Below are 23,865 nucleotides of genomic sequence, written 5' to 3' on the forward strand. Positions count from 1 at the left end.
CATACTGATATTCACCTGGACATCAGCAGGAGAGGACTCTTTAAAGTAGAGACACTACATACTGATATACACCTGAACATCAGCAGGAGAGGACTCTTTAAAGTAGAGACACTACATACTGATATACAGCTGAACATCAGCAGGAGAGGACTCTTTAAAGTAGAGACACTACATACTGATATACACCTGAACATCAGCAGGAGAGGACTCTTTAAAGTAGAGACACTACATACTGATATCTGAACATCAGCAGGAGAGGACTCTTTAAAGTAGAGACACTACATACTGATATACACCTGAACATCAGCAGGAGAGGACTCTTTAAAGTAGAGGAATCAGGGGTTAACATTGAACTGGCTGGATTTAGAAAGTGTCTGAGTCTCTCTCAGTTTTATCTCTGAATGAACAGAGAGGTGTTTTGTCTCTGCAGGATTCCACAATGGTCTCCGGGGGCGTCATTGTTTTTCCTCCCTATGTTGTGAACATTATAATTATCTGTTGTTTCCCGGAGGAAGCGTGGTCAGTTGTTTTCCTCGGGGATCTGTAACCATGCGTCGCAAATCATAAACAATCCTCTTTATTAGACGGTGTGCAGATACTTGCTTTGACGTGAACACAAAGACTCGGGTGTTGTTCTGAACCTCTGTAAACGGTTTTATGGGCTGGTGTCAGGAGGCGTTACTGAGTGTGAAATATGTTTTCTGTTTTTCACACATCACATTCCTTGTAAAGGTTTATGATGTGGTTTCGAGAAGACGCTATAAAAACGGAATGTCTAAACTGAAGCACACTCAGGGAGGACGAGGATCAGAGCAGGGAGAACTGGTTTATTATATTAATGATAAAGTGATGGAGTTCCTGCTGGAGCTGATGGGGCTTCTGGTTCTGATGACCACAGCTGCTTCTGGACTGAGAGCAGGCGACTTCACAGGTTTCGTTCAATATTTATTGGAAGCAAAGCTCAGCTGGCAGCTATTCTCTCAAATTCAAATAGCTTTATTACAAAATGTACTTTGATTGCTAAACAATTAGATATTCTTGATTATTATTATTATGTTTTAGATGTTGGGGTAGTGGGATGGGTTAATAAACATTATTACTAATGCTGTTTTTGTTTTTTAAGCAACTTCTTTAAGGATAATTATTTAACAAATAGAGATTTACTTAAATGTCAATGTTTAATGCCAGACTTGGAGTATTTTTTATCCACCCAGATGCTTTCCCACCACTTTAATTCTCATAGTTGTGTTTCTTCAGGTGTATTTAAAGAAGTACGGCTACCTGAACGCTGCCCAGTGAAGGAAGGCGCCCTCCGCCTCGGGAGATGAAGCCCTGAGGTGACTTTACTCTCACATTTGAACTCTCTTAATGGTAGTTTGATTGTTGAAACGAAACGTCTGTGTGTGTCAGAGTGTTTCAGAAAGCCACTCAGCTGCAGGTCTCATGCAGAGTGGACGCAGCGACGCTGAGGATGATGAGGAACCCTCGCTGTGGAGAGGAAGATTCCTTCAGGTTCCACACATACAGAGTCCTGGGTAACAACTCATCTCACTATCTGAGTTAAAGCAGAATTACACTTTTAATCAACGGTGGAGAGTAAAATGTTGACTTTGTGAGATACCTGAGTGTATTCATTTCATGCTACTTCATGCTACTAAGACACAGTAACTGACCGACAAAGAGACACAAAATGACCACAAAGAGACACAAAATGACCACAGAGACCAACAAAGAGACACAAAATGACCACAGAGAAACACAAGATTACCACAAAGACCGACAAAGAGACACAAAATGACCACAGAGAAACACAAGATTACCACAAAGACCGACAAAGAGACACAAAATGACCACAAAGAGACACAAGATTACCACAAAGACCGACAAAGAGACACACAATGACCACAGAGAAACACAAGATTACCACAAAGACCGACAAAGAGACACAAAATGACCACAAAGACACACAAGATTACCACAAAGACCGACAAAGAGACACACAATGACCACAGAGAAACACAAGATTACCACAAAGACCGACAAAGAGACACAAAATGACCACAAAGACACACAAGATTACCACAAAGACCGACAAAGAGACACAAAATGACCACAGAGAAACACAAGATTACCACAAAGACCGACAAAGAGACACAAAATGACCACAAAGAGACACAAGATTACCACAAAGACCGACAAAGAGACACACAATGACCACAGAGAAACACAAGATTACCACAAAGACCGACAAAGAGACACAAAATGACCACAAAGACACACAAGATTACCACAAAGACCGACAAAGAGACACACAATGACCACAGAGAAACACAAGATTACCACAAAGACCGACAAAGAGACACAAAATGACCACAAAGACACACAAGATTACCACAAAGACCGACAAAGAGACACACAATGACCACAAAGAGACACAAAATGACCACAAAGACCAACAAAGAGACACAAAATGACCACAGAGAAACACAAGATTACCACAAAGACCGACAAAGAGACACAAAATGACCACAAAGACACACAAGATTACCACAAAGACCGACAAAGAGACACACAATGACCATAGAGAAACACAAGATTACCACAAAGACCGACAAAGAGACACACAATGACCACAGAGAGACACAAGATTACCAGAAATAGACACAAAAAAGACACAAAATGACCAACGTTAGATCATTCAAATCATTTTGTGCATAAATATCTTAAAATGCTGCTTCCAGACTCAAATCTGCTGCTTTCCACTGTTTCATATAACATTTGAGTACATTTGGGTTTTGTTATTAAATAACCATCATGGATTATGTTAGACAGTTTGAATGGACTTTGTATTAAACATTATCTACATTTTTTAAAGTAATGTTTAAATATAACATTAGCAGAAATCTCATGGTAACTTTTGAGGGAGTTTTGGAGAAGTCTGCCGACACAAATAGAGAACGTTAGGAAAATAAACTGGTACATTTTGATTTTGGGACATTTTTCACTTAGTATAAAAAAAAATGACTCCAAAAGTAAAGTACTTCGAAATGGTAGGATACTTGAGTAAATGTACTTCATTACATTCCAGCACTGATGGTACTTTGATGCTTATACCTTTGTACTTTGAATGGCATATAACTTATAACAGAGTATTTCTTTACTACATATAGTGAAATATCTAAGTACTACATCAGTGTAAACATGTGTCAAACGTCCCTGTTAGAAAATCTCCCTGGTGCCCGGCTTGAGCTTCAACCTCAGGATCCATGTGTCTGTGATCCTCTCCAGAATGGAAGGAGTCATCACATACAGAGCATCAACTAGTTCCTGAACAGTGTCCTTCACATGCTGATATCCAAGAGAGGGAGTTACACAGTCACAAGATGGAGGAATAGAAAGCAGTATTCAATGTTTACTTCAGATTAGCTCCACGTCAGAAATGAGCATGCTTGATGTCTCTCTCCATAGAGGCTGAATCATCATGTTAATCACATATCTATCATATGCCTCAAACAGTCCTGATGCTCTTCTAGGTAATCACACATCCTGTCATGTTCACAGCTACAGTTGGGATACCTTTGTTATCATGTTACTCTCATACTGGAAGAGGACATTCAGGATCTTCCCCTTGTTGTCTCCTGGTTGCAGGACACTGGCGTAAGAAGATGCTGACGTACCGGATCTTAAACTTCACCCCGGACCTCGGGCAGGGGAAGACTCGGCAGGCGATCAGCGCTGCGTTCAGGTACTGGAGCGACGTCTCCCCGCTGAAGTTCAGAGAGACGCAGACAGGAAGAGCCGAGATCTCCTTCCACCGGAAAGACAAGAGCTGCCCTGTGCCCTTCGATGGGAGAGGTACCACACACGGTCTTTAAATCAACTGTGGTGTTTAAAACTTGGACCTTGCCTGTTCATGTTGTTGTGGGACTTATGAGGACTTGAAATGTGTCTCCATTGAGTGAGAGTTTCCACAGAATTACCACAAATAGACAATGAGAAAAATAATACGCAAAAGGACCATGAAGAGACACAGATTTACTATGAGAAACAAAATGACTACAAAGAGACAGATATTACAAGACCGACAAAATGACAGAAAATATGCAAAATGACTTAAAAGAGACTCACAATGGATGAAGAGCAAAATGAAATGGCAAATAAGACACACATTTGCCCCTTTCACACCAAGGCTTTTCCCGTTCTAGCTCCGTGCTAGAGCTTTTCTGATTCGGAACCGGTTCTTCGGTTCAGCTCCCGCTCTGTTCACACCGCTCAGAGCCCGACTGGTGCTGCGTCATCGTTTGCGTCATGACGTAACTGTTTGCGTGCCTGCTTCATAAATCCAAACCGCGCGGAAACCCCTCACATCGACAACAACGACCGATTGTATTGAAGCGCTGCTCGTTTTGGTTTTGCTCTGTCGAAACGAAATGGAACAAATGGGACGACTTTACTACCAACTTTACAGTCGTTACATGCTACATTAAAAAGTTCTTTACAATCATCATCATCATCATCATCATCATCATCATCATCATCATCATCATCATCATCATCATCATCATCATCATCATCATCATCATCATCATCATCATCATCATCATCATCATCATCATCATCGTCGTCGTCGTCATCATCATCATCATCATCAACTTCAACGATGATTCCGTAGGAGAAAGAAGGTAAATATACGTCCTATTCGATGGTGTTAGAGCTAGCTGTTGTTAGCCTCTGCATGCGCCAAGCTCAAAATACCCAGCTTTGCAGCATTAATTACTTTGGTGTATAACATTACACCTGATGCCCCTGCCCCCGCCCCCGCCTCGACGTAAGCGTGACGTATGCGGTGCTTGCTTTCTAGACTTTTTGGTGCTTGAAACGAACCGGATTCCGGAGCTTAGAGGCGGCTCCGCTGCGGTGTGAACAGGACAAACCGGTGCTTTTCAAGCTCCAGCTCCGAACCGGCCCTGGAACCGCGTTGGGTCTGGGTCACTCGCAGCACTACAGCGCTGTGATGGGCCCGGTCTACAGCGGGTACCGGGCCCACTTCAAACTGCACCCCGACGACATCCAGGGCATCCAGGCTCTGTACGGTAATATCGAAAATAAGAAGTGTTTTTCATAACTTCTTTTGATACAGATTTTTTTTTTATACATATATAATATCCACATTCTTTCACATTCTAATTCTAATTTATTTCTATTTCATTTAATATAAAATGTATTTGATACAACCTAAACCAGACTTCGCTGGCACGCCTGCAGCTTGTACAAAACGCTGCGGCTCGGCTGCAGGAACCCGCAAGCATGAGCACATCACACCTCCACTGGCTTCCCTCCACTGGCTTCCTGTCCATTTTAGAGTCATTTTAAGATTCTATTGTTTTTAAATCGCTCAATGGGCTGGCCCCTCAGTACATCTCCGACCTCCTACAAGGGCTTTGAGGTCGGCTGATCAGCTGGTAGTCCCTAAAACAAAGAGAAAGACCAGGGGAGACCGAGGCTTCTCAGCGGTAGCCCCCAGGCTCTGGAACGACCTGCCCCCCCTTCCCCCCCCGTGTCAAATTGTCGCCCACTCTTCAAACTTTTAAGTCCCGCCTGAAGACCCACCTCTTTTCCCCTCTTTCGAGTCAGTCTGAGCTTTACCTATTCTATGCTTTTATTGCCTGTCCATAGCCTTTCTCTGTGCCTTGTATCTATTCGTGTGATATTATACTTTATTATAATGTTATGTTCGTTGTGAAGCACTTTGGCAAACCCTCTGTTTTTTAAATGTGCTATAGAAATAAAGTGGATTGGATTACATTTTTTTCTATATTTTAATTTAGCATATTTTTGGATATTTTCTTTGATACAGCTTTAATTTTGTTCATATAATATGTTCTATTTTTTTGTACATTTTAATTGTCAATATATATTTTATAAAATGTTTCTATCAAAATGTTTCTTTTATGCATTTTTATTTATTTCATATATTATGTCCTAATTTTTAGCATTAATTTTATTTCATATTTATTTTTACATTTTAATACATTTCATTTTTAATTGAAGATTTTTCTACATTTATATTTCTTTATTGTATTTCCTCTTGTCTTTGAGTGGTGTCAGTCTCTGTCGTGCATCTACTTTTTAAAGCAGAATTAATACAATGTGTGTTTTTTATTTATATTTTCAGGGAAGCCGGAGAAGCCCCCTCCTCTCAAAAAGACTCCTTCGGTACCGGGGGCCGCTCCGGACCCCTGCGGTTCTCCTGTGGATGCTGTGATGTTGGGTACAAACACTTTAATAAACTTTAGTAATATCCACTCACAGCTGGTATTCCAACCCAGTCTCACAAAACAACGTGTAATAGCGACGTTTGTCCACACGGCAACACGTAGTATATTCACAAATAACCCTCTCAAGACGTGACATGGATACAATATTGTTGACCTATTCATCTCTAAAGACCGGTGTCCGTGTCACGTGATCACAGACTTTCCCAGCGTGGAAAAAAGAACATGGCGGACACCCGATTTATTGTGAGTGGAAAATCCTAAATTGTAGAGTTTGTCCGTTAAAATGCTTTTTGATTACATTTCTAGAGAGACGTTTATATTGTACTTTTAGAATCTACGTCCAGTGGATGTTTAGGATCTACAGTTTGATAGATATTACCAAGATTATTTGAGCTCCATGTTTTTTTTTACAGAATATTGTATCCATGTCACGTCTTGAGAGGGTTATTTGTGAATATACTACGTTTTGCCATGTGGACAAACGTCGCTATTACACGTTGTGTTGTGAGACTGGGTTGGTTATTATCTATCTATCTTCATGTAAATCTTATATTCATATTTATGGTTTACATTTATAATGCATAATATTTGTATTTAATTAAATATTTTATTGCATTTTACTTCATTTTTCTGTCTTTATACTCATATTTTCAAATGTTATCTTTTATTGCATTTTTTTACTTTAACATCTTTAATGTTAAAGGGGACCTATCATGCAAAATGCACTTTTGTATGTCTTTTATACATAAATACGTGTCCCCGGTGTGTCCCCGGTGTGTTGGGGAACTCACGCAGCGTCAGAAAATAAAACCCTTTCTCTTTTCCTCCGTACCCACATCTCTAAAAACGGGGGTACAACGAGCGGATACAGATTTGCTGCCGATATGACGTAATATCAGATGGTGGACCCACAGAAAATTGCTATCAGAAACAATGCCTGGCGTGTTTTGGACGTAATATGGTCTTTGTTTACATTAGCCTCGCTATCACTCAGAGCTAACCTGTACTGGAGAGCACGTGTTCAAAAAGCAGGAAATAAAAAAAGGAACTCACCTTGTGATAAACCTGCAAGAGAAAAAGCATTTGATCTCCATACTGTTTCAGAAATAATCCTTGATGTGGTTTAGAACAGGATGGCGTTTTATCACAGCAGAATTTAACTTTATCTCCAGTAGAATTCTGATCAGGCATTAGCTCCGCCTCCTCCTTCAATTTTTTCAAGCTAAGGACCCAGAATCCGCGTTTCTCTAACAGCTGGAATAGAGGGGTTTGAGGGATTTCTAAAATGCATGATCTGTTTGTATTTTGAGAAAAACACGTCATAGACATGTTTTCATATATTTGTATATATCTGAGACCCATAATGCCGACACATAGCATGATAGATGCACTTTAACGTTTTTTTGCACATTTGTATTTGATATCTTATTAATATATTGCTTTAACTTAATTTGCTGTATTTTTTATTCATTTTTTTACTTTAATATCTCATGATTACATCAATAATTGTTATATATTTTTTTGCACATTTTTCTTTCTACTAAACTTCATGACTTGGTGCTATCCACTGTGTGCCTTTAGGCCCCCAGCAGAAGACCTTTGTGTTCAGGGGGGGCTTCGTGTGGACGGTCTCCAGCTCCGGCCTCGACCCCCCCCCCCCGCCTGACCCCTGGAGGGAGCTGCCGGGGGGGCTGAGTGCCGCCGTGACCTCACAGAGGAGCGGGAAGACATACTTCCTCAAAGGTGCACTCAGGAAATTACAAGTTATAATTAACAGTAATATTATTTATTAAGATATAATTTAACTGCATTGTATAAATATTATTATTTTATTTTATCTATATCTAATACATTTTATAATTTATTAATACTTTATAGTTTATTAATCCCAAATCGGCAAATGTTTTCGTTGCAGCCGCAATTAAACAAAGTATTGGACACAGGGCCGTTTCTTCCTATAGGCGGACTGTGTGGATGCATAGGGCCCCCGCGGCCACTAGGGGGCCCCCAAGCTCAAAGTTCAGCCTCAATATATTTGGAGAGAATTCAAATGAGCCGTCTTTATTTGTCGACAGCCGAGCCCCCTCCTGTGTTCGCTGAAGCATTATATGCTTACAAATCAAATGTAGGATATAAACACAACTAAAGTGCAATGATAGCAAAGCTGTGGTTTATGTTTTTGGGGATCAATAAAGTCCAAATCATCGTTGGGCTGTCAGCCAATGAGTGACGTCTGAGGAAGAAGACAAATGTAAATTGTACATCGTTGAGAAAATGCTGCATCTCTTGCATTTATTGACGAAGAGGAGCCTTATTGTTTATCTTTTTAATATCATTTTTGGTAACTTTCAATTGCTTGGTTTTCGTGAAATCAGCCTGTTTTCCTCTTAAAGTGAAACAGATTGATGCGTCTCCACAGATCATCTTAAAGGCTGCGAATCCCCCCTGGTAGTTACAAAACTGTAAAAACTAGGGCCCCCAAACAGCTAGAAACGGCCCTGATTGCACATAATTAGGACTAACACAATTGTTTAAATAATCGATATAAACGTCTCTAAATACGAGTTATTTTGCTGTTCATCAGATAATCGAGTCTGGAGGTACTCAGGCTTCAAACTGGACCTTCCCCAGAAAGCTGTCCAACATCCCGGCAAACATCGACGCTGCCTTCTACCTCAGCAAGAAACTCATCTTTATCAAAGTGAGTGAAGAGCAAAGGATGTAGGAATATATATGTATTAGGAAAATGAGTAGAGACGTTGTCAACCAATTAATTACTCAAAAAAAGTGAATAAATATTCTGCTATTTTTATTCGAAGGCCTACTTTTTAATCCTTTATTATTATACTTTAGTTATTTATTAGTACTTCTTAAGAATTATTATTATTATCATTATACTAAACAAAGATATTGGTTATTAGCAGCCTTAGCTGGATTGTACTCCCAGTGACACTGTGTTTCGTCCCAGGGCTCAGGATACTGGCAGTGGGATGAAACCAGCACCTCCGGCTTCTCCTCGTACCCCCGGCCGTTGTCCCATCTGTTCCCCGGCGGCCCCCTCGCCTCCTCCGACGCGAACATCTTTCTGTTCAAAGGCTCGCAGGTCTGGAGCGTGAAGCTGCAGAAACACGTGGAGAAACCTCGAATTCTCGCAGCCGATTGGCTGAAGTGTGACGACTGAAACACACCTCATCACACACAGAGAGAGATTTGATCAATGTGTGAGGAAGAAAAGGATTGTTTTAAGTCTGCAGCAAATCAACACTGTACATTTTGGTGTGACGAGTCCCTTTGTCAATATTATTTTAAAAAGGCCCTGCTTGTTGTTTTTTGAGTTCTGCAAACCAATATTTATATAAAACATTACTTCAAAAACTGGACAATCAAGCTGTCGTTTTTTCTGTCCAATCATTTTTTATTTTACAACATTCCACATTTCTCTTTCTCTTCAAACTCATACTTTAAAAATACATCTCAGTCTCATCACATTGACTTTCTCTGCATCTTTCATGTACTTAAAGTAGAAGTACTCAGATCTTGCACTTGAGTTAAAGTAGAAGTACTCAGATCTTGTTCTTGAGTAAAAGTAGAAGTACTCAGATCTTGCACTTGAGTTAAAGTAGAAGTACTCAGGTCTTGTACTTGAGTAAAAGTAGAAGTACTCAGATCTTGTACTTGAGTAAAAGCAGAAGTACTCAGATCTTGTACTTTAGTAAAAGTAGAAGTACTCAGATCTTGTACTTGAGTAAAATCAGAAGTACTCAGATCTTGTACTTGAGTAAAAGTAGAAGTACTCAGATCTTGTACTTGAGTAAAAGTAGAAGTACTCAGGTCTTGTACTTGAGTAAAAGTAGAAGTACTCAGATCTTGTACTTGAGTAAAAGCAGAAGTACTCAGATCTTGTACTTGAGTAAAAGTAGAAGTACTCAGATCTTGTACTTGAGTAAAAGTAGAAGTACTCAGATCTTGTACTTGAGTAAAATCAGAAGTACTCAGATCTTGTACTTGAGTAAAAGTAGAAGTACTCAGAACCTTTACTTGAGTGAAAGTAGAAGTACTCAGATCTTGTACTTGAGTGAAAGTAGAAGTACTCAGAACCTTTACTTGAGTGAAAGTAGAAGTACTCAGATATTGTAGTTGAGTAAAAGTAGAAGTACTCAGATCTTGTAGTAAAAGTAGAAGTACTCAGATCTTGTACTTGAGTAAAAGTAGAAGTACCAGAGTGTAGGAATACTCTGTTACAGTAAAAGTCCTGCATTCAAAAATGTTCCTCAAGTAAAAGTAGAAAAGTATTATCATCTAAATATAGTTAAAGTAGCGACAGTAAAAGTAGTCGTTGTGCAGATTGGTCCATTTCAGAATAATATATATGATATGTTTTATAATGATTGATCATGAAAGTGTTCTCAAAGCTGGTAAAGGAGCAGCTAGTTTGAATGGCTTTGTATACTGCAGGGTAGCTGGTGGATTTACTCCAGGTGGAACTAAAGTCTGATTCAACACTTGGTTAGATTTCACATCATTCATCCACATCTGTAAAGTAACTAAAGGTGTTAAATACATGCAGTGGAGGAAAAGTATACCTTGTACCTCTGAACTGTAGAGGAGTAGAAGTACACAGTAGCATAGGATGGAAATACTCGTGTAAACTACAAATATCTCAAAAAGTAAATGTACTTAGTTACTTCCCACCTCTGGTCACATCCAAAAGGCTCTTGCATCCTTCAAAAAGCCGTCAAACTCACTTTTGCTTTCAATCTCTATTCATCATCCCACATTATACGTTCCCTTGGATCAGGACTTGTGTTTTTGTTGTTCTGATTGTATGTAAAGCGTCTTTGAGCACCGGGAAAAGTGCCATACAAATCAAATCATGACTATAAAGGGTACATGAAGATTATTGCTGCCTGTACAGAAAACATCTCCGACACAAAATGTGATGAACTGGTCTAGAAGCAAACTATCACAGAAGAAGTGGATTCAGGGCGGCAGTGGAAACGGTTTCCTGTCTGATTCTCAGTAAATAACGTAATCGTGCATGTTGCAGACATTGGAAGGCGTGTTTCTTCCCACTGTGTAGACCGGCGTGGCTGCAGAAGTCAGAGACACCATGGACCCCGTCTCAAAGTCAAAGTCGATCAGAGTGTGTGCTGCAGAGACGAGGCTTCTGCTGGAGGAAGAGGAGGAGGAAGAGGATCCTGTTCCCTGCTGACGCTCCTGCAGACACTGCAGATAACTCTGAGACAGAAACACAGGATCAGGATTATTATCATGCAATGAGAGGGTGAAGGAATGAGTCCGAAAAGAGTCAGCGTTTCATCACTTCCTGTCCCCTCTTCAATGGTTTTCTGAATGTGTTTTTATCCTGAAATAAGGTCTGTGGTTAACACAAGCTGAAAAGATTTGTATTCTACGATATAGCATAAGTCAGTAAATACCCCACAGGTGGATTTAAAAACGGCGGTTGCTAACTAGTGTTTAAATGAGACGACTAAATGTCATCACGCCCAACATTAGCCCCCTTTAGCTTAGCGGTGGTGACGAGAAGTCATGTGACCGTGCTGTAGTTCCTTTATAGCCAAACATTAGCCTCCTTTAGCTTAGCGGTGGTGACGTGAAGTCATGTGACCGTGCTGTAGTTCCTTTATAGCCCAACATTAGCCTCCTTTAGCTTAGCGGTGGTGACGTGAAGTCATGTGACCGTGCTGTAGTTCCTTTATAGCCAAACATTAGCCTCCTTTAGCTTAGCGGTGGTGACGTGAAGTCATGTGACCGTGCTGTAGTCCCTTTATAGTCCAACATTAGCCACCTTTAGCTTAGCGGTGGTGACGTGAAGTCATGTGACCGCGCTGTTGTTCCTTTATAGCCCAACATTAGCCACCTTTAGCTTAGCGGTGGTGATGTGAAGTCATGTGACCGTGCTGTAGTTCCTTTATAGCAATGGTCACCAACCTTTTTAAGCCCAAGATCACCGACCTCGGCCTAGGTGAAAGGCGAGTGAAATTGAGTGAAAAAGACGGCCCAGACAGTGCTTCCAATTTGAGGCCTTTTATGTTGGCTAATTGCATCTGAATTACTGTTACAATGACGGCTCCATAATCAGCTCACGGCATATAGGCAGGGGTAAAGTGCTATATTTTATTAGTGGGGGGCGGACCTCACCTCCTCTAGGGGGGTCCTCACCTCCTCTAGGTCCTCACCTCCTCTAGGGGGGTCCGGGGGCATGCTCCCCCGGGAAGATTATTTTTTAAATATTGAAGTTAAAAGCATCAATCTGGTGCACTTTGAGAGCAACATGAAGAGATCTATGGATACCTCTCTCAGCACCCAGATGAAACAGAACTGTACACAGATTTTCTTTTTCTTTATGGATATTTTACAAATCACTCCCCTTTTAAACTGTATTCTTGTTTTACTGCCATATAGTATTTCATACCTGTTTTTTCATTTATTCTCTTATTGTTTGTATAACTATAATGATCATATGAAGGTGTGCCGCGGAAATAATCTTTTGAATAATTTGTGAACAAACCGTTCTAAACACTCAGAGTCCTTTAGCTCACCTGAGCCGCAGCTTGTTGTGGAAACAGCTCCTTATGTCCGTTAGTGCAGAGCTAACCAGATGCTAACAACACGGTCCCCGCTAGCACCGGTCTCTCTCTCTCTCTCTCTCTCTCTCTCTATCTCTCTCTCTTTCTCTCTACTCTATATCTCTCTCTCTCTCGGATCTATTATATCTCTATCTCTTCTATCTCTCTCTATCTCTATCTCTTCACTCTCCTCTCTCTCTCTCTATCTCTCTCTCTCTCTCTCTCTCCTCTTCTCTCTCTCCTCCCCCTAAATGCGCTATTGCCAACACACACAACGAGCCGAGCTTGAAGGACACAAGCACACCGTGTATTTCCATGCAACTCTCTGATTGGTCTGGTTGTCTCTGGCTCTGTTGCATTCACTGAACACGGGAAATTGCAGACCTGCCCGTCATCTCTTGTGTCATGATGAGCCTTCACGTAAAGCACGGTTAATGTTTATTATATTATAAGGTGTCTCAAATATACGTCAATCAAGTGGCACCTGACTATTAACGGTCCTTGGTGGATGATAGGTTTACACCTAAAAACGTGTTATAGTCACAACATTTAATCTATTGATTCGTGTTCAACACGATTTTCCCCTTTTTTCGTGTTACACGATTTTAAAAGCAATGTATTTCTATTGGTAGTATGTTTCGGGCCTGCAGCACGTCTTTTTGTCCGGTCGGGTCTTGGAAGACCGGAAGATGTGGGTTTCATAAAAACATCTTCTTACTCAATATCAAGCCACGATTATTGTTTTTATTTGAAATCGTATAATGTCGGGACTTTTTTTGTCGTCTGTGAGGAAAATAAATGGCTCAGAGCCTCAGAATACTGAAATCTGTATTTTTTCAAATCTTTTTTTCCTTCTAATTTGTTATTCTTTTCTAAATAACACACTGTTATTTACTCACCAATAACACACAATTATCCTTGTTTTTATTTATTTGTTTAATTCCATAATCTCGGGCTTTTTTGGCGTCCAACAGGAACTGAATTTCAAAATAAAAATAAAAACCGGAAACAGACGTAGGCCTATAAGGGACATTTCGAGCATCATTGCGATACACAGCCACTGAACTGATTACCCAAGATCCTCAGCTATGGTTTAAGCTCGCTGATTGGATGTTTTAGCCGCAATGGATGTAGGGATATGTTGTTAATGCGATATGAAATCCGAAAATCAATACAAAAATAAATTAAAATAACACTTTATTCCGAGTGTTCTTGCTTTTCTCTTTGAAAGTCATCACATAGCGGCATTGTAATACACGACTATAACACAAAATGCCGTGAGACTGGGTTGTAATATGTGGAGATTATCCTGCTGAACTAAACGTTTAAGTATCATGAACGTTGATATTATTTTCTGACATTATCCAAAATCACATGGAGGAATCCCATTGGACCAGGGAGATGCTGCCTTCAGGGACCAACAAAGAACTGCACTTTGTCTCTGAATGTAAACACTGACCGGTGCCAGGACGTCTCCGGCGTAGCGTTTCAGAGGTGGAGGGCGGCGGCGCCGGTGAGGTGGAGGTCGTCTCCTCAACTCTCTGTATTTGTGCTTCTTCACGTGTTTCTTCTGTTTTTTGTATGCAGCTGGAAAGCATTGAAAGGGGAGATACAAATAAAGTGTAAGTATGACATTACAGGATAACTTTTTGAGCTGAACATCAGCAGGAGAGGACTCTTTAAAGTAGAGACACTAGTACACACTGATAAACTCCTGAGCATCAACAGGAGAGGACTCTTTAAAGAAGATAAACTACATACTGATATACACCTGAACATCAGCAGGAGAGGACTCTTTAAAGTAGAGACACTACATACTGATATACACCTGAACATCAGCAGGAGAGAACTCTTTAAAGTAGAGACACTACATACTGATATACACCTGAACATCAGAAGGAGAGGACTCTTTAAAGTAGAGACACTACATACTGACATACACCTGAACATCAGCAGGAGAGGACTCTTTAAAGTAGAGACACTACATACTGACATACACCTGAACATCAGCAGGAGAGGACTCTTTAAAGTAGAGACACTACATACTGATATACACCTGAACATCAGAAGGAGAGGACTCTTTAAAGTAGAGACACTACATACTGACATACACCTGAACATCAGCAGGAGAGGACTCTTTAAAGTAGAGACACTACATACTGATATACACTTAAACATCAGCAGGAGAGGACTCTTTAAAGTAGAGACACTACATACTGATATACACCTGAACATCAGCAGGAGAGGACTCTTTAAAGTAGAGACACTACATACTGATATACACCTGAACATCAGCAGGAGAGGAACTCACCTTCTTTGTGTGAAAATCCTCTGGCTGTGAACCTCCACTGCACGGCTCCACCAATCAAAGCGAGGATTGGCCCCAGCCCAGCGATGGCCCAGTTGAACCAGCAGAGGGGTTTAACTGGGTTCCCAGTGAACACATCAAACAGCTGATCCAGCACTGTGGCCCCTCCCAGCAGGAGGTCCAGGCTCAGCAGCACGACGGCGGATCCCAACACCGACGTGTAAGCGATGATCAGGACCTTCTGCCAGCGAAGAGTCATCAAGGCCACGATCAGGCCTGAAGCCAGCACCACGCTCAAGGGGCCCAACACTGGCCCCAGGCTGTGGAAATGAGCCAGCAGCATCAGGGGCCCCACGGAGAGCAGGGCCCCCAGCTGCAGGCCGCTGAGCAGTAGCCCCAGCGGAGGAACCAGGAGGGCCATCAGCCCCGTGAGGAGCCCGATCCCCAGCCCCAGAACCAGCCTGGTCCCTGGGCAGAGGTCGGCCATCAGAGGAGGGTCCAGGTGGAGCAGCGGGAGAGAGACAGAGCCACAGAGGAAGCCACAGAGGAACATGACCGCCTTAAAGCAGCGGTATCCTGAGGAGGGGAGGGGGGGGGGGGGGGGGGGGGGGGGAATAAATGAGAGTTGATTTCTGTCTGTAAATGTCCCCTCTGTGGGACTAATAAAGTCATTCTGATTCTGATTATTATAGTGATATAAATGCATACATACAGTATACTGTATATTCTATTTGCACATTATTAAGGGCGGCTGTGGCTCAGTGGATAGAGTGCTGGACTTTGAATCTGGGGGTACCAAGTTCGATCACTGCAGTCAGCCAGGGGCGGATCTAGAAGAATATTCATGGGCAAGAGGCAAGAGGGTGGCAGGAGAATTTGAGGGGTGGCATCCCCTGGCAGAAGTATATGCTGATTTAATTGCAGTCATATCAATTAATGTTAACTTGGAAAGCCACAATATTGATATTTTAACTCAATAACATTAGGTGACATTATTGTGGCACATCAGTAAAGCCTTACATATAAATATATAAGGTGGCAGACATAGTTTAATGAATTTGAACTGAATTAGCTTGTTTCACTCTTAGACCAGCAGGGGAACCAAATCTATGCAGACTGCTACAATAAGTACATTAATTAACTGTCTCGTCGATGTTTGTCTGAATGAATATGATAATATTAACAATCATATTATTCCTATCAGCTGTCAATCACTGTTATGATTCACATATTCAGTGTTATTATTAAATAAACTATATTTTTTAATGATGAATGTTCCTCAAGATGCTTGCTCACCCTCCTTCAAATTTGAAAGACAAGTAATTACTATCATATATAAAAATAATCAAAAGAACAGTTCAGCGCCCCACAACTTAATTGCAAACAGTTACAACCTTGACTTTGCATCAGAAAGAACAAACATTAAAGAAGTGACTAACTGCATCAGTTAGGGTTACAAAACGTGTATTCAGCTAAAACATTGCTGCAGTTATTATCCAGTGGAAAGTCCTTACCTACTGGCCTAGTTAAATCAAAGTGGTTACTTTTTTTTGGCTGGGCAGTTTTACACACCGTCTTATTTGACTTTCTCAGGATCGCGTCTTGTGCTGCATTCACTTGCACTCGGACATTAGAGATTTTCTCTCATAAATGTCCGATGAGCCACAACTTTTCTTTCAAAACAAAGCTGCCAACTGGGGTGGCAGCTGGGGTGGCAAGGCATTTTTCTGAGGTGGCAGCTGCCACCCCGTGCCACCCCGTAGAACCGCCACTGCAGTCAGCATGTCGTTGTGTCCCTGAGACACTTCACCCCAAATTGCTCCTGTGGGGATTGCCCACAGTACTGAATGTATGTAAGTCGCTTTGGATAAAAGCGTCTAACAAATTACATGTAATGTAATATGTTTAGATATTTTTCACTTTTTATTCTGACTTTTTTTGCCGATTTAAACTTTTTCTCAGAGTAGACCTTTTTCAATTTTTTACAGAATCATTACTTTTTTTTTTTTTCGAATTTACTCTTTTTTTATATCTGATTTTTTAAATTATTTCCCCTACTTTTTACCCTAAATAATTTTCTTTGATCAGATATCCGACTTCACCAAGAATTTCGACTTTTTTCTCAGAATTGCCTTTTTCCCAGATATCTGAATTACATTTTTGATTTTTGACTTTTTCTCTACATTTTTATTCTTTTATTTCTTAAAAAGTGTTATTTTTATAATTATGAAGTTCTTTTTTTAAGTAGTACTGTTATTATTACATTATTAGCTTAAAGCAGCGGTATCCTGAGGAGAGAGGGGGGATAAAAATGAGTTTATGTCTGTCACTTTATCTGTGTAATTGTATTGTGATATGAATACAGTATACTGTATATTGTAGTACAATTTGCACATTATTAACATATGATTTGTTAAAATATTTTTGTCGAACTTACTTCTTACTTATATAAGAATATTTATAGAAAATATCTATCTAACATCAAGAACTTTTTGGACCTCTTACTTTGACTGTCTTTCAGAATTTACCTTTTCTCAGAATTACAATTTTTTACTCAGAACGTTTTTTTTATTATCACTTTTTTTTCAATTATCTCAGTTTTTTGACCATCTTTGAATTAAGACTTTTTTTCTAAAACTTTTTTTGTGGAAGTACACACTGAAGTATGGCAGCAGGATCCTGAGGAGAGGGGGAATACAAATGAGTTTATGTCTGTCTGACTTTTATATTCATAACTTCTTTTTTAATTTTGACTTGTTTCGCCGATTACATTTTTTCTCTCAGATTACGGACTTTTTTTCCACAGAATCATTATTTCCCCCTAAAATTAGGGATTGAACTTTTTTCTCAGAATCGACTCTTACTAGATTTCAGACCTTTTTTTGCATATTTTCGACTTTTTTTGTCAGAAATAAATAACAATTTTTCCAAATTATGACTTTTTTTCTTATAACTTTTTCTTTTTGGATTATCTTTCTCATATCTTTCAGATTTTTCAGAAATCATTTTCTTTTCCAATATCGTTTTTTTTCCTCAGAATTCATATTTCTTTCTCGACTTTTTAACTTTTTTTCTCAGATATTGTTTTTTAAATCAGATTTCTGATTTACTTTACTCAGTCATTTTATTTTCTGATTACTTTTTATTGTAAAATTCTTATTTTTACAATTCATCTTTTTTCTTCTTAAAAAGTTGTATTATTATTTTTATAATTAAATATTATTTGAATTGTATGATTTACTTTAATATTTTTTTATAATAACGGTTACTATTATTAGTATTTATAATTATAATAAGGGCTGTCAAATGATTTCAAAATGAACAATGAATGCATATAAAATGTGTATATATTTAATAATAACCATAGTATTGATACAAATTAAGCAGCCAGTCCTTACTAGAGTATGTTTGTGTTTACATTACATTAGATTTAGCTGATGCTTTTATCCAAAGCGACAATAAGTGCATTCGACCAAGAAGATACAACCTTGAAGAAAACAGAATCATATAAGTACATCAGGTTTCATAGAGCCAAACATGTTCAGTGCTACTCAACTGGCTTTAGATAAGCCAGCCCTTCATTGGTATATAAGTGCTTTGTTAGTAATTGTTATGAAGACATACCTATGAGCAGGTATACGAGTCCTGCAGAGATGCCGGCGGAGCAGAGGATCATGGGTAAGACTTCCTGCTTGATGTTATCCTGCAGAGAACACATGTGGCCCCCAGCAGCGAGGGCCCCGGGCTCCTGGGGGACATACAGCCAGGCGGCCATCTTTGGAGGATTATTATTATCTCCTGTTTGGTCGCTCTGTGTTCATGAGAGGGTTAAAGTGGGACGTCCTGCAGGAGGAGGAACTGAGCTGCTACCTGCAGAGAGAGGAGGCGTATTAAGGGCTTTAGAATAAACATACTTAGTTAACACACAAATATAAACAGTATTTACATGTTACTTTCAAGCCTGCTAACTTCAGAGTTGTTTATATTTGGAACATCCTTAAAATATTCCTTTTATTCACAAACATGCAAGAGGATTTGGCTTTTCCCCAAGTGCCAGTTTCCAGCCTCTGTTTCCTGGATGTTTTGTTAAAGAACAGGAAGCAGGCGAGGAAGCGACCTCATGGCTTATTGTCACTTCCTTTTAATGTTCTCAGCATGTGGTTAAGAGCTCAACACTATCACAGAAACATGTTCTGACAGCTAATGAAGGAAGAACTACTACTGAATTAAACTAGAAATACTATCAGGTTAAAGTCCTGCAAATATCTGTTAAGTCATTATCGACACTGATTGAGCTTATACTGATAAAAGTATTGCCGTATTTATATTTAAATACTTCATTAATCTTCAATTCTACACAAGCAAAGTGGCAAAACATTATTTGCTTCAGGTGGCAAAGACAATTTAATCAGGTCTAGTTCAGCTATAAAAACTTGCAGGAGAATATTGTGTACATGTGACCATGCCATTCTCAAAACCTAAAGCTCATATATAAACAACAGACTCCCGGCTGCTAAACAATAAAAATCAAATTTACACTCGATTGGAAATCATAAATCAACTTGGAAAAGTACAAAAGTATGAGCATAAAAAAGCACCAAAACATTAAAGCATGAAAACAGTAGAGCCAGGATAACTACAAGTACCTTAGAAATATTGTGACATTGAAATACTTTAAAAAGGTTTAATTCGTCAAATTGGCTTCCGGTTGAGAAACGTCTGCAATCTCGTGTTATTACTTTTCTTAGAAATGTCCAATTTAGCAAAAAAACACTGTATTTTTATGATCAAATAGTTTACACAGGAGACGAGCATGACCATAAGACTAGACAAGCTACATCAGGCCATCTCCCGGCACCTAAACCCCGGACACACCTTCTGTGACGTATAGCGCTATAAAGGAATGGAACTCATTGCCAAACTACCTCGCTGACATAGAGTCCAGAGCCTCTGTCAAGAAGAGATTGAAGTGCCATCTACTATCGAGCATGTACCCTTGTGAGCTGTGAACCCTAATTGAATTGTATTTCATGCTTTGTACCGGTGGGTGTCTTGTGCACTCATCCTTGGCTGAGTTTGATGTTGAAAGTGGATGACATTGTTGACGATGTTGTTCATGATGTCAGGACTTATGTCTTGAATGTTGTTGTATTATTGTTGTATTGTTTTAAGTGTCGGGCCCCAGGAAGAGTAGCTTTTGTCAAGAGCAAAAGAAGAAGAAGAATCGGAGGGATGAAACCCACATGTGACAGCTCTGCATGTGACACAGGTCTCACATGCAGAGCACCAGGAGTCTAGCACCGGGAGCCTAGCACCAGGAGTCTAGCACCGGGAGTCTAGCACCAGGAGCCTAGCACCAGGAGTCTAGCACCGGGAGTCTAGCACCGGGAGCCTAGCACCGGGAGTCTAGTACCAGGAGTCTAGTACCAGTACCAGGAGTCTAGCACCAGGAGTCTAGAACTAGGAGTTTAGTACTAGGAGTCTAGTACCAGGAGTCTAGTACCAGGAGTCTAGTACTAGGAGTCTAGTACTAGGAGTCTAGTACCAGGAGTCTAGTACCAGGAGTCTAGTACCAGGAGTCTAGTACCAGGAGTCTAGAACCAGGAGTCTAGTACTAGGAGTCTAGTACCAGGAGTCTAGTACCAGGAGTCTAGTACCAGGAGTCTAGAACTAGGAGTCTAGTACTAGGAGTCTAGTACCAGGAGTCTAGTACCAGAAGTCTGGAACCAGGAGTCTAGAACTAGGAGTCTAGCACCAGGAGTCTAGTACTAGGAGCAGTGGGCAGCTATTGTACAGCACCCGGGGAGCAATGGGAGTGAGGGGGGAAGGGGGTTGTCTGGTGCCTTGCTCAAGGGCACCACGGCAGGGCAGGAGGTGAACTGGGACCTCTCCAAGTAGCAGTCCACGCTCCATGTTGGGGACTTGAACCGGCGACCCTACGGCTCACAGTCCAAGCCTCTACTGACTGAGCCACTGCCGGTAAAGCTAATAAAGCTAATGGGGATCCTAAATAAACATAAATATTAATGTAGGTAAATAAAGTAAAAGAAATCCAAAGCTTTTAGAATGATGACGAAAAAAGAATTGCTCTCCTTAAAAATGATGCCTTAGTCACTTTCCTCCACTGGTTAGCATCATGTAGAAAACTCACATAAATCAGTATGTACTTGAACCTGAGTGACACAGTGACGTGTTTACCTGCAGGTCTAACCTCGCAGCAGATCTGCAGCAGATGGACTTAGACCAGATTTAGCTCCTGTCTGTTCTCTGAAAAACACAAACACACTTTCTGACACCTTCACACATATACTGCCAATATCATCAGATACTTCTAACTGCAACGACACAAACACCACTTTCTCTGCAAACTACACGTACCAAGTTCAACATTTCCCGCTAAACATGCAATAAACACAGATAGAGTTTGAGAGCAATGAAGTGTGTGAGGGTTACCTGCAGTGAGGCATGTCTTCACAGACAGGAAGTGAGCGTCTTCAGATAAAGTGTTTTCCAGCAGGATCTGCTGCTCCTCGGTCCGGCTCTCAGACCATCTGCTGCCAAGTGCAAGGCCGACCTGCTGCTCCACTACCCATGATGCACCTGGAGCTGCATCATCCCATCAGAGCTTTGTCTTTAACCCGTCGCCTTTAATTAGGCTTTAAGTTGGCTGGAGGTAAACGGATATAAGATCTCGTTTTAACCCCTCAAATCCCTTTAACTCTGGGACTTTCCTGAAGATCCTTTATTTCTATATTCCACCAGCTTCTGATGCCACGGCAAACACTGATTTTAATATTTAATGTTATGTATTCTATCTATTTCTGGTCTGAAATGTTTTTTATTTGACTTTTTCAATATGAATTCTGTCCGTTTACTGTTTCTAAATGACCTTGTGCTGCATTGCTTGAATGTAAGGTGCTTCACAAATAGAGTCATTTAATTATACTTATATAAATATAACCTTTTAGCACAATATTATTTTTGATTTACAGCCCTTATAATGAATGTTTTAATCATCATTATATAATAAAACACAATACTTTGATTTCTTTATCAGTTTAATTCACACAACATTTTGCAGATCATTTTGAGAGAGTATTTTAACAGCAGTAAAGAATTAAAAAAACCTCTTTATAAACTAAATAAATTCATTATGAAATACTCAAATCTTAAAGAGAAAGGGTGCACCTTCATAAACGTACAGTACACTGGTGTATATCAACTTATCAGAATAAGAGATTATTAATAACTAAAAAGTCACTTGAAATAAGATATCAGCTAAAATATGGCATCAATCTCTCTTCTCTTCTCTGAGATGTGTTTCACGGTCGTTGTTTAACCCTCCTGTTGTCTTCGTTTCCTATCTTTGGGTTTGATTCTAACTAAACAAGTCATTTAAAGACATCACATTGGGATTGACATTATTCACTATTTTTTACATTGTATAAAACCAACAATAGAAAAGAACCTGCAGATGAATGGAAGTACTTGTTGCCTTCCTGACACCAAACCATAGCTTCTGTTCCTGAGCGATGACTTGCTTAAAGATTAAAGTTATGAGGAGGATGACTCATCAGAAACACAACGTGGCGACGCCCCGCTGACGTCAGCATTATTACAACGCTGGAGTTGAATAAAACCCCTGATAGTTTTATGATTAGGGTTTGAGACAGTGAGAATAACAGTTTCCCGTGCACTCTAAAGGAAAAGCTAACTCAAAGGTCTTCACCCATCAGTCTGCATGTAGGTTGAACACAGAAGATACAGAAAGCAGAGATGCTGAATCAGAGGAGAGGAAAACTACAGACCAAGACCATCTTTCTGTTTACTTGCAAGAATAAAAGACTAAGAAGAGACATCTCATTACGGTTTAAACTAAACTAAAAGCTTTAGGTTTGCAAGGGTCCGCAGTAAGGAGACTGATAAGTCCATACGGATATCTGTATCTGTACTTTAGATAAGGTCTCTTATTGTGAGCATAGGTCTCTGTTAGACTGTTGCATTGTGCACTCATTCAGGGACAAAGTGTGCACATTAGTTACGGCTATTAAATCCACTGCATTTCATTAAATGTAAAACATATATTGTCCCAGGGAAGGGGAACTATTTTATCATCGTATCTTTAAAAAATAAAACTGCAAGGATCCAGAAATCTTATTTTAAAAAGGCCTCTGCAGCTGTACAGGCTTCAATCTATATCAGTAGCAAGCTCAGGATGTAGAACTCATATACAGATATGTAAATGGTGCTAGTATCAATCCCATTGCAGTGGAGCTTTGTGAACTCCACTAAAGCTTGTACTTCTACCCTTAATTAGAGGTGTATTAGCCTTGTATTCCTGCAGGTAGACGGTCTGTTGCTCTCAGGTTTAGCACGAGGCTCTGCTGCCTCATCATCTGGCCTCTGCAGTGATAAATATAACTTAACCCTCCTATTGTCTTCGTCCCCCCCCCCCCCCCCCCCCTTACTTTGGTGTTCGTGGTCAAATTTGACCGGTCCTGTTTTAACACAAACACCATTAATCATCACCATATTTCATTGAACACCCTTTCAAACTGTACATATTGTATCAGACTACTGGTATACACGAACAACTGCAGTAAATATACAAAGAACAGACACTGAACTTGTATTGTGTGTGCCAGGTGTGATTCATGTGGGGGGATGGGCACATAAGGGGGGGAACACA

The 23,865-nt window shown here is 40.2% G+C and overlaps 2 protein-coding genes across 3 annotated transcripts; one reads left to right on the plus strand and one right to left on the minus strand.

Moving 5' to 3' along the window:
• The first annotated feature begins 771 nt into the window (after positions 1–771).
• Positions 772–9,613, plus strand: LOC117561238 (matrix metalloproteinase-19-like). Its single transcript, XM_034238530.1, is given in 9 exon segments — positions 772–931; positions 1,413–1,535; positions 3,649–3,855; positions 4,977–5,093; positions 6,176–6,271; positions 7,860–8,021; positions 8,863–8,899; positions 8,901–8,979; positions 9,247–9,613. Coding segments are annotated over 9 exon segments (1,194 nt in total). The 3' UTR covers positions 9,460–9,613.
• Positions 9,614–10,801: 1,188 nt separating this feature from the next.
• LOC117561240 (transmembrane protein 198-like) lies at positions 10,802–23,650 on the minus strand. Of its 2 annotated transcripts, XM_034238534.1 has the most exons (6): positions 21,630–21,680; positions 21,375–21,443; positions 18,801–19,046; positions 15,180–15,752; positions 14,328–14,455; positions 10,802–11,516 (listed from the first exon to the last, which is right to left on the minus strand). In XM_034238534.1, the coding sequence occupies exons 3-6, from the start codon at positions 18,949–18,951 to the stop codon at positions 11,295–11,297; spliced, it is 1,074 nt and encodes a 357-aa protein (XP_034094425.1). In that variant the 5' UTR covers positions 18,952–19,046; positions 21,375–21,443; positions 21,630–21,680; the 3' UTR covers positions 10,802–11,294. The 2 variants fall into 2 exon arrangements, with proteins under 2 accessions (XP_034094425.1, XP_034094424.1); XM_034238533.1 differs by having other exon boundaries at positions 21,375–23,650.
• Between the last annotated feature and the right edge of the window lie 215 nt (positions 23,651–23,865).

This window comes from Gymnodraco acuticeps, unplaced genomic scaffold (assembly GCF_902827175.1).
Source record: "Gymnodraco acuticeps unplaced genomic scaffold, fGymAcu1.1, whole genome shotgun sequence".
Lineage (NCBI taxonomy): Eukaryota > Metazoa > Chordata > Actinopteri > Perciformes > Bathydraconidae > Gymnodraco > Gymnodraco acuticeps.